This window comes from Lynx canadensis, chromosome A1 (assembly GCF_007474595.2).
Source record: "Lynx canadensis isolate LIC74 chromosome A1, mLynCan4.pri.v2, whole genome shotgun sequence".
NCBI classification, from domain to species: domain Eukaryota; kingdom Metazoa; phylum Chordata; class Mammalia; order Carnivora; family Felidae; genus Lynx; species Lynx canadensis.
Window position 1 is genome coordinate 27875653 of NC_044303.2, and position 17927 is coordinate 27893579.

General features: G+C 43.1%; 1 protein-coding gene across 1 annotated transcript in view; it reads right to left on the reverse strand.

The window, feature by feature from the left end:
• Nucleotides 1-381: 381 nt before the first annotated feature.
• Nucleotides 382-17927, reverse strand: part of TNFSF11 (TNF superfamily member 11) — a 32449-nt gene continuing 14903 nt past the window's right edge. The window contains exons 3-5 of the mRNA XM_030311496.1: nt 6302-6347; nt 6123-6221; nt 382-1913 (exon numbers count right to left, since the gene is read on the reverse strand). Coding sequence (XP_030167356.1) covers nt 1492-1913; nt 6123-6221; nt 6302-6347 — 567 coding nt within the window. The 3' untranslated portion in view covers nt 382-1491. The remainder of the gene's footprint in view (nt 1914-6122; nt 6222-6301; nt 6348-17927) is intronic.

Sequence of the window (17927 nt, forward strand, 5' to 3'; positions counted from 1 at the left end):
TCGCTAATGTTTCCTCACCATGGTAAGCTATAAAATGTTCAGGGGCCCCTCCAGGTCAAATGGTTGTCCTGCAGGGCATTAGGAACTTGTGCACAATATCATTTTCTTCTCATGACATAGCATGACACAAACTGTTCTTTTTTGAGCGATGAAGCCTCTATTTTTGATCTGGCTATGTTCTTGCATACAAATCCCTTATAAATTATTTTTCAAATTCTGAGGTTCACTAATTCAATTAAATCCATTCTTAATTTTTAATTAAATCTGCATTTCTCCTGGTAACCTTTGGAAAGATGGAAGCCACAATACCATATTGGAGAGAATGGAATCACAGAGCAAGACAGACGGAAAAGAGAGGCACAGTATCACAAGGCAGGTCCTCTTATAAATTTATTTTTGTACCAAAAAAATGAACATTCAAAGGCAATGTTTTTACTGTACAATATAAAATATCATCTCCTATATTAAAAAGGGATTTTTTGCTGATAAGCCACTGATAACTTTTCCATTAAAAAAAAACCCACAAAATTTACAATTTGCAGCACTTGTAGAAAAAACACCTGTTCAATAATTATATAAATACTCCTGACAGATTCCAGTAGCCCATTATGTATACTTTTTGGCAATGTCAGCTTTCTAAAGTCAATTAGCTTCTAAATTTGAAAGGCACCTGGTGGCCAACATCCTGCTTATTATTCAAGGCATCCATTTTAATTTTTTTGCGCAGACTTGACAAGCCTGAAAAATCTACTAAGTTAAAAGAATAAAGAAATATGATACAGTTGATAGTAGCAAAAAAAACCACATTTTTTCCCCCTTAGCTGCAAGTTTTCCCCAGGGGATTTACAAAGTGCACCAGTTAAATATGTCTGTACATTTAAAACATTAAATATGTCAACAGCAAGACATTTTTTTAAATATTTTGAATCAAATACTATGGCACAAATATAATTTACAATACTTTGCACAGAAAACATTACATCTGAAATATAACTTTAGATATCATATAAAAATACATATATTTTCTCTCCTCATTAGAAAAAGTATTTATCTGCAGGTTCCAGCATGATGTAACAATTCAAAAGAACTTAACCCTTCTGGTGATCATCCATTTGCAATGAGAGGACACCCTCTCCACTTGAGTGGCACCGTGGCGCATAACCACAGGCCAGATCCAGAGAATTAACCCCTCCCGTAGTCCGCATGAAGGCAACCACAATTGCTCCTATGGCCTAATTCTAGGAATTCGTTACAAAATTTAAAAACCTTTATGTCAGAAAGCCCTCGGACTGTAACAACCTAAGCCAACATCTCCCATTGGCTGTAAATACTTGTGCTCTCTATAGTCAAAAGCATGGAAAGAGTCTTCTTGTACCATTGTGGGTCATACCCCTTAGTAGTCTCACATCTATATACATCCTTCTTGGCTTGTTTACAAAAAATTTTCCATACCTCCTAGGAAATACATAATAACGCTCCAAAAAATGGGGCTCAATCTATATCTAGAACTTTAAAAGCCCCAAAGTATGTTGCATCTTGATCTGGATCCAGTAGTGAAGGGTTGGATACCTCGATGCTTATTTCCTCACCAGACCGTAGCTTAAAAAATCCTCCAACATTTATGGAATAAAAATGGAATTCAGAGTTCCCTGACCAGTATTTGGTGCTACCTCCTTTCATCAGGGTATGAGAGCTCGGGATTTTGATGCTGGTTTTAGTGACATACACCATCAGCTGAAGATACTCTGTGGCGAGGTCTCCCGAAGTTTCATGATGTCGAAAGCAAATGTTGGCATACAGGAAATAAAAGCCATCTTGGTTAACTATTAGTTTTCCATTGCTGAAAGTCATGTTGGAGATCTTGGCCCAACCTCGGTCATGGTACCAGGAGGACAGGCTCACTTTGTGGGAACCTGAGGGGAGGAAAGGCACATGATTTAAAATCTGTCCCTCTGGGAGCGCCTGGGTGGCTCAGTCGGTTAAGCGGCCGACTTCAGCTCGGGTCACGATCTCGCGGTCCGTGAGTTCGAGCCCCGCGTCAGGCTCTGGGCTGATGGCTCAGAGCCTGGAGCCTGCTTCCGATTCTGTGTCTCCCTCTCTCTCTGCCCCTCCCCCGTTCATGCTCTGTCTCTCTCTGTCTCAAAAATAAATAAAACGTTAAAAAAAAATTTTTTTTTTAAAAATCTGTCCCTCTGAGGAGAAGGACATCCTCACGATTCTATGAGGTTGGAGAAAAACAGCATAATAGTCATGGTTCCAATCAGAGAATACCTCCTCAGAATTTATTTTCTAAAAGGGCAGAGAAACATTAAGATGTGCTTAGGGCTCTCTGCTAGACACCTGAGAGAGTACAAAGACAAAAACCCAGTGTTCCTTCCCTGAAGGGGACTACAGGACATGACCGATAGGTGTGGTTTATTCAGATAAGAAGCAAGGCATATGCCCTGAGAGCCAAGGTGCAGACAGGTAATTGCCATGGGAATTCAAAAGAAAGAGAGTTTGGTTCCTCCCAGAGGAATCAAGAATGACTTTGTTGAATTGCAACTGAGTCTGAGAAGTTAAAATAGGTACAAGAGTCAGCCAACAGAATCAGAAAGATCATTTAAGGCTGAAGACAGAGAATAAGCCAAAGGCAGTTGATACAGGAAAGCAAGAGACAAGTATAGGAAGAGAATTTCCAGACTCTGCTTGACTCCAATGGTTCCAATCCCTGTCCAAGAATAGTATATTTCCTGAACTCCATACCTTATCCACAGGAGGGTGCTAGAGTGAGCCTGAGAAGCCATTAGAGGCACTGCGGCCTCTAGGACCCACGGTAATACTTTTTCTTTTTCATTGGAGGTCCCGCCTCAGGTCATCCCAGATTATAGCATCCAGAATGTAAATATCACCCCAAATGTAACTATCATTTCAAATGTCAGTATCATCCCATGGTCCCCAGTGAATCAAGACAAGACTGCAAGACTCACAAACAGTAGTAAAATAATTCCTCCAGGCTGGTAAACAGCCACCTAAACCATCGACAAAGTAAACAAAATTCAAGAAGTTTCCCATCTGAAATTATCCCATGTTTCCCTCTTCTTACTCTACTCTGTGTTCAGTCTTTTTCTCAATTAATGACTTGTCTTATAGTTTATCTCCTATGATGACTCTTAACAGAGAGAAGCAGAAAGGTAAAGTCTACTCTCTCAGTGGGAGAATTAGCTAGTATTAGACCAAGGGCTCAGACATATAGCCTGGAAAGACAAGAAAGGAATATGAAACAGAGAGGGGAGAAAAGACAGGAGCCTTGACCACATATCACTCCCACTGTTAGCCAGTCCATTGGAAGGAATGTCCATATTCCCCACTAACCACCTCTCTTTTTATTCATCCACTCATCCATTCACAATCCATTAGTTGATCAGTCATTCAATAAATATCTGGGTGGGGTCTTCTATGGAGATTCACTCTGCCCATAATAAAGAACTTTATCAAGCACTATGACCTCAAGGCATTTAGCACTCACTACTAGTGGAGAAAATGAGAAATAAGCAAGTAAAATAAAATAGAAAATAGAGTAGTTTCATTGCTGCATATCGCGTGGCACTTGGTTGAAGTTCAGTTAAAGCATCTAACTGCCAAGTGAAAGCTGCAGAAATTAACGGTGATCAGAAGCACTCGGCCCACCAAGGGGACGAAGGAACCAGGGGACAGGGAGAATCCAATCAGATGTGGATGGGCTGAGAAAAGGAGACTGCGGTCAGCAAGGAAAACTGTTGGTGCAAAGAATGGAATGCACACGGCATGCAGAGAAGAAAGGGAGGACAGCCGTCAGCATGAATGCGAAGGAGGATTCAAGAACAGAGAAGGGCAGGAGACAGGAAGAGAAAACTATCCTGTGATCAGGTTGAGGGACCTCGCGTGACAAGCCTGGGTTTCCATGACTGATGAGGCATGCTGACGACCTTTCACCCCAGCCCCTCATCCCCCGTGGTCAGTGCCAGTACGTGCGGGACAAGAGGCTTCTCCAAATATTTAGCCTGAGCAGCCCCCTTAAGAAAGCCATGTCTTCTGGCCTCCCAAAATACTTCCCAGTGCATTTTATTCAAGCAGCTTTGAAAAAACCCATAAGCTAGCAATCAATATAAGGCAGATTCTCGGTTTTTTCTTATGTTTAAATAAACAGAAAACAGAGGCCAAAAATGAGCATGCCAAGTTAAAGCCCCCTTTCTCTGAAGACCAGTACTGGCCCAAACCGGGAGATAAATGGACTCAAGGAGCTGTTGGCTCAGCCAGAGGAGCAAATGCTATTTTCTTAAACAGAAGCATACACTACTGCATTTCACTCAGTCACAAACTCAATAACCGTCGGAAAATAACTAGGAGTTTTGCCTTGTTTTTTGGCAATGATTTGATGCTAGGTGCCTGAAGAGAACGAAAACACGCTTGCTATTGCCAAACAGACTTTGGCACACAGAGCAATGCAATATTTATCATATGCCGTTTAAAATGAACCGGAAAGATAAATGCAGAGTACATTCATAGCACACACAGCTGAGACGTCAGTATTAATTTGACTGCATTTGCTAATATGCAAAATAGTTTTCACTCAGAAAATTCGTGTAGTGTCAGTGTGAGGCACGCACACATGCACAGAGAGAACATTTGTTTATGAAGCAGGTACCTGGGACAGGACGGATAGTTTAGGAAAATGTGCTACAAACCAAAGAGCTGGCTTCTCAGCTTCTATGTCTACAGTCGGGAAACATCTCTCTGCGGCCCATGCTATGATAGTGGCTGCAAAATCATTACCAAAACTTGGATATTTTTTTTAACTCCAAGAAAAACGAGCCTTAAATGATTTTTAGAACAAAGTGGAATATGGATAATTAATTAAACTCAAATAATAATAACAACTTGCTTTCATGGAGTGCTTACTGTATGCCAGCTTCTGTAAGAGCATGCTCCGACATTGCCTCATTCAGTCTCCACAGCCACCCCACGAGGTGGATGTGATCACCATCCCCTGAAGAAGCTGATACACAAATTATTCCAATAATTTGCATGAGGTCATACAGCCAATGAGGTACAGTGGGCCTCACACCCCGGCTGTCAGACTTCAGAGCCCCTGCTATTAAAACTACATTCATCTATTTCTTACAGGAAAATAAGAACATAAGAGCTCTGAATTTACTTCTCTCTGACAAAGCCAACTGGCCACAGGGTCCTAATATGATAGACTGTAGTGTAAAAACCGTGGACTTGGGAACGAACTAGAATGGAGTTCAACTTCCAGTCTTGTCACCACCGTGACCTGGGCAGATGTACCACACGGACCTCAGTTTCCTTGTCTGCGAAATGAATGACAATCACTCACCTTGCGTGCTTGTAGCAAGGATTGGAGATAATGAATTCAGTGAGATGCCTGGTACATAGAGTACATTGGACAAAGGTCATGATGATGAGGATGGTAATGTCAACTGACGCCCTATCATAATCTTCTTTGTAACCTTTTTGATGTTCATCTATCCCAAGTAGAGTGGCCAGTGGGGATTACACGATGGAACAGCAGGGGCATTAAAGTAGATAGAGGCACAGAGCTCTGAGTTTCTTCATTTCTAAAAGATAATCAGCTTTCCAGTGCATTGAGCTAAATTCTTGCCCAGAGAAAGCGATAAGCCCTTGGAGAAGGAGGAATATGTTTCCTTTTCTAGGGGGCTACTGCCTCTTAAATATTACTCTTAAATATTACTCAAGCCCCTACCTGGAACTCTGCAAGAGATACATCCATGAACTTCATGGGTTGGCAATGGGGATGTATCAACTTTGGTTTGGGTAAAATACAGATGAACGTAACAAGACACTGTCCTTCCCAGTTGTGCAACCTCAACTGGCAGTCATTAAAAAAGCGCCCATTCTGATGATCTAAAATTGAAGCGAGGACATCCATTCTGGCAGAGTTGAGAATAACTATTTCCACAATAGAGATTATCAACTGAACGCCAAATGATCTTTCTTCTGATCTAGAAGTTAAGGGGTCTCAAAATTTTAGTAACAGGACAATAATACTTTTGAGTATTCAAATGGGCTGATAAAGGACTTTTGAAATCTTTTTCAGGCTGGATGCTAATGGAACTTACCTGATGGGATGTCAGTGGCATTAATAGTGAGATGAGCAAAAGGCTGGGTATCAGGCTTGCCCCTCCTGGCCAGTTCTAGCCATGAACCTTCCATCATAGCTGGAGATGAGAGAAACCACGTTAGCCCAAAGAGTTCTGGCCCTATATGATTTCAAATATTCATGCAGATCTGTGCTTACCTTTCTCTGCTCTGATGTGTTGTGATCTAACTAGATGTTGTAATTCCTGAAACAAAAAGAAAAAAAAAATCTTACTTGTATATTCACTCTTTCAATCAATCAGTAAGAATTTAGGACTGTTGGAAATACAATAAATTAATTTTCTTTCCTTCAAACTATGCCAGACATATATAGGCGGTGAAATTCTTTGGTGTTCTAGGTAGCTATCAAGAGAATTTCATCCCTAAGAATTATGTCTATATGCTTAAAAAATAGACCACACACATGCCATCTAATAAAATACTTTGGACGATAAGAGGAAATAAAAGACAGTGTAAATTATAAAACCTGGAATAATTAAACATAATTAAGAATTTGTAGCAGGTACACAAATGAAGATGAAGTTACCCAGGAAAAAAACAATTACCACAGAATATATAACCCTCTTAAATCTTTAGGGAGGCTCTTTTTATATCTGTTTCACTAGTGAATTCCTGTTATGACACTGAAGCTTGGCCCACAGCAAGGAGAATAATGCCCAGCTCCCAATGATTAATTTTTTATTTAAAAATATCACAGTGTATTTAAAGTACTATATGGAAGTCTAAGAGCTTTTGGAGGATCAATAGTTAAGTTTAAATACTGCCACAAAGAGGTTTAGAAACAAACCAGAAAAAGAAAGAGCACAAGTATATAACGAGCGTAGGTAATGGCGTAACTCAATTTGAGCCCCGAGGATGAAGCATCCAACTACATGCCCACCTGAATCAAGACCTCAGCGACCGTTAAATAGTAAGGTGGAGTAGGTAAAACCTCAGGTTTAACTTCAATTCAAATCCCTTATCAGCCACTTACTTATACTAAGGACATTCATAGCACCTCCTCTATCATAAGGTGGGTGTTAAGATTAAATGACATAATGCATGTAGGCACTTAGCAGAGTGTCTCTGGTAATTCAAATACCTAGATACTAGAAACACTCTGGAGAGATGCCTAATTCCTCTGTTACTGGGATGACCATCCATGGTAACCTTCTCCTCAGCCCCCTGCCCCATCCCATGATGTTTAAAACATTAGCCATATAGCTTAAGTTCTTTGAGTGTCTGGAGAGAAGGGCTTTGAGATAGGTGATAGATACATAGATAGATAGATGATAGATAGACAGACAAAGGCAAACGTAACTTCAACTGTTAACAGTTGGAAGGGTTCTAGAGATAAGATAACACTGAATTGTCTCTCTGCCTTCAGGACTCCCAAGAGAGATAAGAATCTATACTTTTAAAGACCCTTGGAGAAAACAGCACAACTGTTTTCTGTTACCTAAAGAAGTCAGTCTGACTTTTACAAGGAACCATGGTTGCTCATCCAGGGCTACATTCTCCCCTTGCCTTGACCCAGAACATGCACTACAAAGCTCTGGGAGCATGGTTTGCAGGAAGTACTAAGCAAATTGTGGCAGCTCCTTTTGAGCTGTGCAATGGCCCTTACCAGACCTTCTTCTCCCCACTTCATCCAAGATTTATTTTTCTCCCCTGCTGACCTCCAATCACCCAAGTCTCTTCTTGTGACCTTTTGATTCCCAATGGTACTCTGATTTCTGGAATTTCCTGTATTTAGTCTCCCCTGTATTTACAACAGAGATTTATATATACAAAATGTACCTTTATACATTGTGTATATTTTTATGCATATATATGCATATATATATACATATACATACACACACAATGCATCTTTACACATTTTACATATTCACACATTTATAATGGAGATATATATACTTGTACATTGTATATATATTTTTTATATTTTATTTTATTCTTAAATATTAAATTTATTGTCAAATTGGTTTCCATACCACACCCAGTGCTCATCCCATATATTCATACATTTATAGTATGATATGTCTTTATAGATTGTGAATATCTTTATACATATGTATATGCAATGTATCTTTACCTGATTACTATCTCTTAAAAGATTGTAATAGGAACCTTGATGACAGAGTAACAGAAATTTAAAGCTACCTTCATTTTCCCTCTAGCCCTGACATGCCTCATCCTCAGAGGGGAGAGGGAGGAGGGAGAAAGGAAGCAAAATTAAGTGTGTCCACAAATGTCTGGTTTGTGCTTTTCTATGGAGAAAAACACAGATCTTATGGAGAAAAGCATGGAGATTACCTATATGCCAGCTCAGTAGTTCTTGGGCTTGAGCCTGCATCACAGTCTCCCAGAGGGCGTGTTGAAATACAGTGTCTGACCCAGTAAGGTCTTGGGTGGGGCCTGAGAATTTGCATTTCTAACAGGTGCACTGGTGCTCCAGGCCTAAGGCCTCAATTTGAGAACAACATTCCCTCTGACATCCCAAAAGATTTCAGAGATGGGCAAATCTGAAATACATTTGAAGCTTCAGACCCAGGCAAAGAAGCAGCAGACTAAAGCCAGTGATGAAATGGGCAGGGAAAGGTTGTTCTCTCCCACCTGGGAAAAAACTCCTGCCCATTCAATCAGTGACTTCTAGGTCAGAACCGTGACAGAAACTTTTCATTACAAGAAAATTCAATAACCAGCACCAGTCAGAAGCACTTTCAATGACTGCTAAAAAAAAAAAAAAAAAAAAAAAAAAAAAAAAAGCCAAAAAAAAAAAAAAAAAAAAACCCCTAACGGATCATGACTCAGGATGAATTAAAACTCTAGCTAGAGACCCATTAGGCAATGCTGCTTTCATGTTATATTTGTTTTTAGGTATTCAAGACTTGCAGTTCCTCTCAGAAACCCTATAAGGGAAGTTTCCATGTGAAAAGGGAGTACATGATGTGTGTAAAAGCTAAAGCTTATACATTTGTACACACAGTATATCTTTATACAAGCATTTATCTTTATAGCTTTATATATATACTCATGTGTATTATACATTATACACATGAGGTTTATGTATCTTTACCTCACTCCCGATTTTTTGGACTCTAACATGAGTGTTATTTATGTGCATGGATGTCAACCATGAAGAACATTCTTCTCAGACTACTCCTTTAGGGTACCCAGGCCCAAACTCCAGCCAGTCTAATGTAACTAGTCTGATACTGACTTGGTATTTTTAAAAAGAATCTAAGTGATTTTTTTCATGTTTATTTATTTTTGAGCGAGTGCAAGCAGGGGAGGGGCAAACAGAGGGGGACAGAAGATCCAAAGCAGGCTCTGAGCTGACGGGGGCTCGAACTCACCAACCGCAAGATCATGACCTGAGCTGAAGTCCGACACTAAACCAACTGAGCCACCCAGGGGCCCCTCCAGGTGATTCTAACATAGGGCAGGCACTGACAAACATTATTACTAATTAAGTGCTGCCGTGAATGGTTGTTTGGTGACATCTTCTCTGGTCACAGATTAATTATATTCTCACAACTTACATATATTCTGCATATTCATACTGAAAATGAAATTACCCCTTACATTTGTAGCCAACAAAGTAGTTTCCCTTGTATTGTCGTATTTGATTCTTATTAGAATCAGAGGCTGGGTAATTATCACTAACCTGATTTTTCAGACTGGGAAATGGAGGCTGAAAGAGAATAAGGACTGCCCTAATTAAGGCTGGGACTAGAACCTCTGCCTTCTGACTTCTCTTTTAGAGCTCTATGCCCACCTCCCTTTACAAGATGGAATCCTCAAATACACACCTGAAAGCTGGCAGAAAAGTTTCGTGGGCTCGTGATGAGGTTCAGAACCTGCTACCCCAAAATATAATGTCTTGGCATAGTGAATATTTTTAGCTGAAGGAATTTGAGAAATGGCAGGTGCAGTAAGGACTCCCTGACCTTGTCCTTCTTCTCTGAAGCAGGTCATAAGACCGTCATGAGAGAGTGCTGTCCTCATAACTGGCGGAAAGGAGCATCCTTATCTCCAAGATGGAAGGACGCCAAGAAGAATCTGAGGGAATGGGCCTCCTCAGTTTACTTAGCTTAGACCCTTTGCCCTATCACATTTTCCCACTTCACCAAACCTGGTATAAAAACCAATCAGGTTAGGGGTGCCTGGGTAGCTCAGTCGGTTGAGCATCTGACTTCGGCTCAGGTCATGATCTTGCCCTCTGTGAGTTCGAGCCCCGCGTCAGGCTCTATGCTGACAGCTCAGAACCTGGAGCGTGCTTCTGATTCTGTGTCTCCCTCTCTCTCTGCCCCTCCCCCGCTCATGCGCTGTCTCTCTCTCAAAAATAAATATACATTAAAAAAAAATTTTTAAAAATCAGGTTAACCATTTCTTCAGGTCTTCATTTCTTTATGAAGTCTATATTCAATAAATGTGTATGCTTTTCTCTTATTAATCTTTCTTTCATCAGTCTAATTTATGAAGTCCCAACTGGAGAACCTAAGTGGGTAGAGGGACTGACTACACCTGTCAAGAAATCCTTGGTGTTTTCCTCCCTGAAGTAGAAATTCTAAAAGGAGGTTTCCCTTCCCTGGGGATCTGGTGCCTAGTACCTGCCAGCAACCTGGAAAACCTGACAGAAAGCTGCCTTTGTTTTTAAGTTTTTATTTATTTATTGTTGAGAGAGAGAGAGAGAGAGAGAGATGGAGAGAGAGAATCCCACAGTGCTGAGCCTTACATGGGGCTCGAACTCACGAACCAGATCATGACCTGAGCTGAAATCAAGAGTCAGAGGCTTATAACCGACTGAGCCACCCAGGCGTCCCAAAAAAGGAGTCTTGACATCAGGAAATACGGTCTTGGAATTCCCAGGGTCTTCAGAAAATCACTGTCTCAGACCGGGCTGAGCCATGTTCAGGGCTTGGCTGGTCAACCGCCCAAACTACAGCCTGCAGACCTTGGGCATGAGGGGCACCGTGTCTCCGGATGGAACACTGTCAAGCCCACTCCACACAGCAGGAGCCACTCGGCTTCGTCAGTTTTCTCAAGGATCGGATACTTTGCTACGTATATACCGACCACGGACCTTTCTTGAATGCCCCCTAATATTTTTAATTTTCAAGATTACAGGAAACCTTCTAAAGGAGCACTGGTACTCCAGCCCAACAGACAATTCCATTTGTTGTCTAAGCAGTGCATTTACATTTATTTTCACCCACTTTAGTCCTCTACTGCTGTCGCACTAATTAGAGTATCTTAAAACGTGCAGTTCTTTATTCCCAAACCTTATCACTCAGACATCGCTTCTGGTTTCTTTGAATTCAGAAAGTTCTGATCATTTAATCCGGGGAAAACAGTACAAAGGATATCCCATCTCCTTCCCTCTGAACAAATTATTCAGATGAAAGAGATCTTTTTTAGAATGTTGTGTGTGATTTATCCTACTTTAAAGCCAGCTGTAAGTTAAAAAAAAAAAAAAAAAAAAACGCACTCTCTGGATAAACATCCAGTGCATAGTGGATCATTAAGAAGTACAGGTAGTTGACATACCTCCCAGCAGGAAGCAGGAAGTTTCCAAGGTGAGGAAGTCAGGCAGAGGGTCCTCCTAAGGTCTCAGGTCTTTGCTAAGAGCCACAAGAGAGAAGCCACTGTCTGCTCCCCCAGGAAGACCAGCGATCTGCCTTCTCAGAAGACAGCGTGTTTAGCATCTATTACGTGCCAGGGACAGAAAGAATGGCCCCGTGGTTTCTATCAACCATCCATGACAACTAGGATCATTACCTATAAGCTACCAAGAAAACTCACATGAATGAATGAATTTATTTTAAGGTCACGCTGTAACAAGTAGGCTTTTCAGCAAAATTATGCATTTTTAGATAAGCGTCATTTGGACCTAAATTATGATAGCTTCATTTAACCCTTCAAAACAGGACAAGAAGGAAAGCAGGACTGCTGGTAGGCAGCCAAAGAAATTGCAGCCAAGTCAGGGACGAAAGAAAGCCTCTGACATACTGCCACCTAGCGGCCGCCGTCCCGCATTGACAAGCCTGGGATGCCGCAGCCAGGCTCTGCAGATTGAAATTGCTGTCGCCCCCGCTCCAAAGTCTAAAAACAATAGAGATGAGGAGATTTCACAACATGTTTTAATCTTCTCATTGTGGTATTTTCCTACTTAGACTGCAAAACTCAGTTTCATCTTTGCTGTCGGAGTACGTCTGAACAGACAGGAAAACAACCGATACAAAAAAAATTTTTTTTTTAATTTCGACTTTTATTTCACTCATAGAGAAATGTTGTGATTTCACAATTTCTCCTCCAGGAAAGAAAGCGCACAAAGGATCGATGTGATTGTGTAACTGTGGTCTCTAGGATTGCTTCTTTTCAGCTTCTCCCGAGCTCAAGAGCCAAGAAGCACCCAACCCAGAGTGTGGCAGGGTAAATTTGAAGAGTACGGACCGTTTCTTCAATCTGATGCAACAGGCTCTTTCAGACATCTTCTAACATATTTTAGGGTCTTTCGCCAAACCTGGGGAGGTGGGAGACATCCCAGAACTGGCTCGATCTTGACAGTCAAAGCCACTTAGGAGAGATTACACTCCATAAGAATAAATACAAATACCTATGAGTATTTTCAACTCCTTTGGGTAGTTAGGAGGATTTTGCTCCAGGTAATTTAAACATTTACAGCAAATGTTCAGCCCGCCTTTGAAAACTCAGTTGGACGACTGCCCCAAACAAGACTTTGAGAACATTCCAATCCGACAGTGAATGTTATCAAGTTGGTCTTATTTGCTTGATTGCAGTGTTTTATTATCTTACAAAATGATACAAGTAGATTTCAGCTCCCACCGGAGGACATTCCTAGCTTTAAAGATTCCCGGAAAAGGTCAAGTTGCTGGAGGCTGGGCGTCTTGGACTGAAAAATCCCACCTGTGCATTGTGCTGTGAATTGTGCGATCCGTGTGGTGCCTGTCAGAGCACAGAAGAAGCAATTTGTACGGCCAGATGCCTCGGAAACCACTGGCACCAGCTCGTAGCTGGGGTCTCAGGTGGCTGCCTCCCTCTGCAGTACCAGCAGCAGCTGCAGGGACATCTGGCTGGTTGAACAAGGATTTAACACCCCGTTTGCCAGATATAATACAGGGTTCATACACTTGTTAACATATGTAATGCGTTCGTTTTAACATCTTAATGATACCCTTCATGTAATTCTTCTCCAACCTAGTTACAAGAATGGTGTATTCATCAGCCGAGTTAGCACATGAATACCACACATGGGTTGTTTCAGAAAATGAATAGGTTTCCTATTCCTGCAGAGAAGTCCTGCAGACTTCCGCCTAGCCTCGTGAAGTGCTCAGAGATCCATCCCCTTGGTGCCACCAAGTACAACTGCCTTCCTTCAAGCTTTCCTCCTTTCTCATCAGGATTAGAACAGCCTCCTACCTCTCTGCCAGGCTCTTGCTTTCCTCCAACTGATCTCTGCTGCTGGAGCAATCCTAAAGTACACGGAGGAGTATGTTCCCTCTCTGAACATCCCCCCGGGTGCTGCGCACGGACGTCGGGGGCAAGCCCACAGGCCTCACCTGGGCTTACAAGGTCCCGTACGATGTCCTGGTGACCGCTCTGCGCTCTCTTGCTACTCCTCCCCGGGGCCCCCAGACCCCACCTCTGAGGCCACTCGGGACACCACCGGTGCCAGCCATGCAGAACTACTTCCAATCGGTCTCCACCGCGAGCATCCTGCCCTCCCTTCCATACAGACCTTGTCTCCAAGGGCTCTCCCAGAGAGACACAGCTCATGGTCTTATCAATAGCTCTTTATCCGTAAGGGTTTTATCGTCCATGTATTCTTGGTTTACAAGGTACAGAAAGAATACCCAGCTGTTGTGCACCAGCTAAAGAGACAGAATTAGTACGGGTGTCTCAGCCTCTTGCTTCCCCCCCCCCCCAAAGCTCACACCGACCTTCTAATCCACAAGATATGGGGGAACACGTTATATGCACCTGGATGGAGCGGGAGGGGGCCCCTTAGTTCCTTTGAGCTGTCAGTGGTAACAACAGTCCAAAGATAGCCTCGAAGCAAAGAGCTTTAAGAGCAGGATCCCTTGAGTGTTGCCTAAATACACGTTATGAAAGGTACGGCACAGCCCGCGTTCCTCACCCTTCAGGTCCAGGACAATGGGAGAGGAGCATGGGGGAGGGGGAAGGTCAGCTCTTGACCATCCCCACTGGGGACAGGGGGAGGAGAACCGGTGAGGGGGGCAGGTACACGGGGCGTTGGGGTCACCAATCCTGAAAGGAAGGGCCGTCTCTGATGTATTTGTAATTCTACATTTTGATCCCCCAGATTACTTATTTCTTAATATAAACTACTGATTTACAAAATTCACCCAGGGCCAAAGTTTACTCAACACGGATTCTATCCACAGCCCACAGCCCCAGCACCCCACCTCTTAACCGCCTCATTTGTTTGCCTCCTAACTAAATCAGCCACCGCCGTCCCCGTGACCACCTCTGGAAATTCTCAGCGAAGAACTTTACCAAGATGTGGGCTGGTCTCCTCCTCCCACCCGAGGACAGTCAGCGGGGGCTTGTTTCTCCCGAAAGAAATCTGCTGATTGGAAAAGACACATCTTCGCAAACAGATCATGCTCTCTCCCCACCAAAGGGCTGGCGAAGAGCGTGCCCTTGTTTTCCTAAAAGAGAGTGATGCTTTCCTGGCAGCGCACTGGCTATGCTGGGAATAGAAAATTAGTTTTTATTGTTTAACCTTCATGGCTTAAATGAGGAAGCTTCTGCTACAGTTAAAGGTCCCCTAGGGTTTTCATAAAGTTGCCTTATGACAGCAATATTAGTCTTCATAAAGAGCCCAATTTCAAAATGTCTTGCACTGTGGTACTCGTTTACAAAGTTTAATCGAAGGGCCTGGCAGAGTAACTGCTGTGTAGAGTCTTGGGCCAACCCTGCTATTTACAATGTCTCCGCTTTCCTCTGCCACTTGAAACAATAATGGCACCTTAACACTGGCAGAGCTTTGACATTCACTGAGCCTCGTGTCCTCGGAAGAAGGCGAACCCACACAGACCCTCCCCAAAGTATCGGACGGCTAGGAATGCGACTCCGAGGGGCACAGAGGTCCCGGGCCAGCCACGGCGGACAAATAAGGCCAGGGAGGAAGGAGCGGGGTGGCCAGTCAAGGTCCTCCAGCCTCAAGGTCCTTTAACGTGTTCACGCCCCAAAGGTCGAAACTCCTCTCTGCAAGATGCAGGATAAGCATCAGGCTCAGGAGTGACTCCCGGCCCTTTGCGAATCTTCCTGAGCATGCGTAATGTGGCCAGCTTCTGGCAATATCAAACAACTAGCCACGTGATGACACTAAGAGCAGGGATGAGCAGAGCTCGCTCACTTGTTCATTACACTGGTTCTTCCTTCTACTGGGCACCTACTGTGTGCCTGTCACTGGGGAGGGAAACTAAACATCACACAGCCCCATCCTTGGAAAGTTCACGCCATGCTCCTGCAATGGATGTACCGAATGACAGGGGTGAATAACGAGGCCCTGGGCGAGCACAGGAGAAGCTCCTAACCCAAAGGTGGGCAGGCGGGCATCAGTAGGGGCCTGCTTTAGCAAGTAAGGACTGTGCTGAAATTTGAAAGACAATCAGAGAACTAACTACACAAGAAAGGCCTGGAATAGCATGTAAAAGACTAGGCGCAAACACCCATCTTTCATTCATCCATCCATCCGTTCCACAAAGTTTATTGATGGCCGCTAGGGGCCAGGCATCCTGTGCGGTGCTGAGGATGCTGTGTTTCTGGGAGAGATACCATCTGTGCCCTCACTTGCCTTGGATCACAGCAGGGAAGTAGAGTGGGGAAGGGCACAGCTAGGTTAGGGAGCTTCTAGCATTTTACTGTGGCGGGGCCTCTGAGCACAGGCTGAGCACAGAGTGATGGGACGGCATACAAGATAATGAGGCTGGAGAGGCAGGGGTGAGAATGAGGTTTCCAGAACATAAAAGAGTTTGTGTTATGTGTCCAGCAGCTCAGACTTTATCCTGTTGGTTTCAGCGGTCCTGTAGGACTACAGGATGGGGTGGCCACTTGCGGTCACCCAGGCAAGAAACAATGACAGCGACACCTGGGTTAAGGTGACAACAACAGTGACTGGGTGGAGAGAAGTCACTGAAGGTTTTGTAAGGAGGCAGAACCCACAGGACGGGGGCGAGACAAAGAGTTGGTAATGGAGAGTGTAAGACCATCTTCTGGCTTGTGGTTGGGGTGATGGAGATGATGGTCTGGTCCTTTACCATGAAAGGGTTCGATGAGATAAGAAGCAGGTACAGACACTGAGAGGAAGAGTTCCAGAGTCCTCCAAAACTTTCTGATGAATATGAGCCTCATGCTTTAGAGTTATTATCATTTCTACTCCTATCACCACCACCACCATCACCACCCAAGGTTCTCAAAAGGTAAAGATTAGGGGAGAGGGAAGCACCCTAGTGATGAGAAAGCTAGGTGCAAACAAAACTCTCTCGGACCCGAAATCTCAAAAAGTTCAGGCAAACCTGTGTCATCATTTTGGCTACAGACTGCTCTCTGCAACTTTCAAAACCCACCTTTTCCACCACACAGACTTGCTCCTACTTCTCAAATATAGTCACTTAAATTCACCAAAGGCTTCCCTGTACCCCAGTGGCTCTCACCTCTTCTTAGGATGCTATCCTGGTCCCAGGTGCTATCTCCGTTCCCACCCTGAAGCCTTCTTTTAAAGACAGGCCAGCCCTTTTCAGGGGGGATTTCTGAAATCACAAAGTCTACTCCCGAACTACCAACGCTTCTCATTTATTTTTTTAAACAAGGTCCCCAAGTGATTCTTAAGATCAGGCAGGTTTGGGAGACTGTTCTAGGGAACAACATTCTCTCCACTTCCACACGTTATATTTCCCCCAGGATGAGCCACTTTGGGGGAGCAACCCAATCTATCCTTTGCCACTTCCCCTTCCAGCCAAGGACCCTCAGTTTTATTCATTTCTAAAACTGTAGCTCAAGATCCCAAGCCACAAAATGAGATGCTGTCTTCCAGGCATGTCTTTCCTTACCAACTCCAAATATCTTTTCTTCCATCCTGGGGTACTTCTAGCACAAAGATAGGCCCACCTCTGCTGGTGCCACTCACTGTTATTTCCTCTTGCAAACTCTTCTACCTTTTGCCCTGGGTCTCCCTGAGATTGAGCACACCATAGCCAATAGCCTATTGCTGGCTACAAGGCAGTAGATGGCCTTGGTTTTGTAGGAAAATTCTGTGGGTCTTACTTCAGCTTTCCCATAACAACAGCTTTCATAAATGCTAGATATGATTGGGGTCGATGGAATTGCAGTTCCCAAAACTGTTATGGTGTAGATGAAATCCCATTGGAAAACCACTACATGACTAACATCTTGATTTGGGAACACCAGTGCCCCCAAACCCCAAGTTTCCTTGTGGGTTTACAAGAAATTTTCTTGGGATACATACATACTCATATACAAAGGCAAAGCGATAATGAATGGGGTTTAATTTTTCCCCTTGCGTTTGTTATGTGTGTATTTCACGAAAAAACCAATTGAGATATAATGGCTATATAACAACCGTCATGATTACAACTTCATAAATATTTAAGATCTACTCAAATTTTAATTGATTTCTTATGTACTTTAATTTTAAAAGTGCAAATAGTCTTCTTATTATAATTGACATAGGAATTCTAAAGGATCACCTCTCTATTTGGAGAAAACAA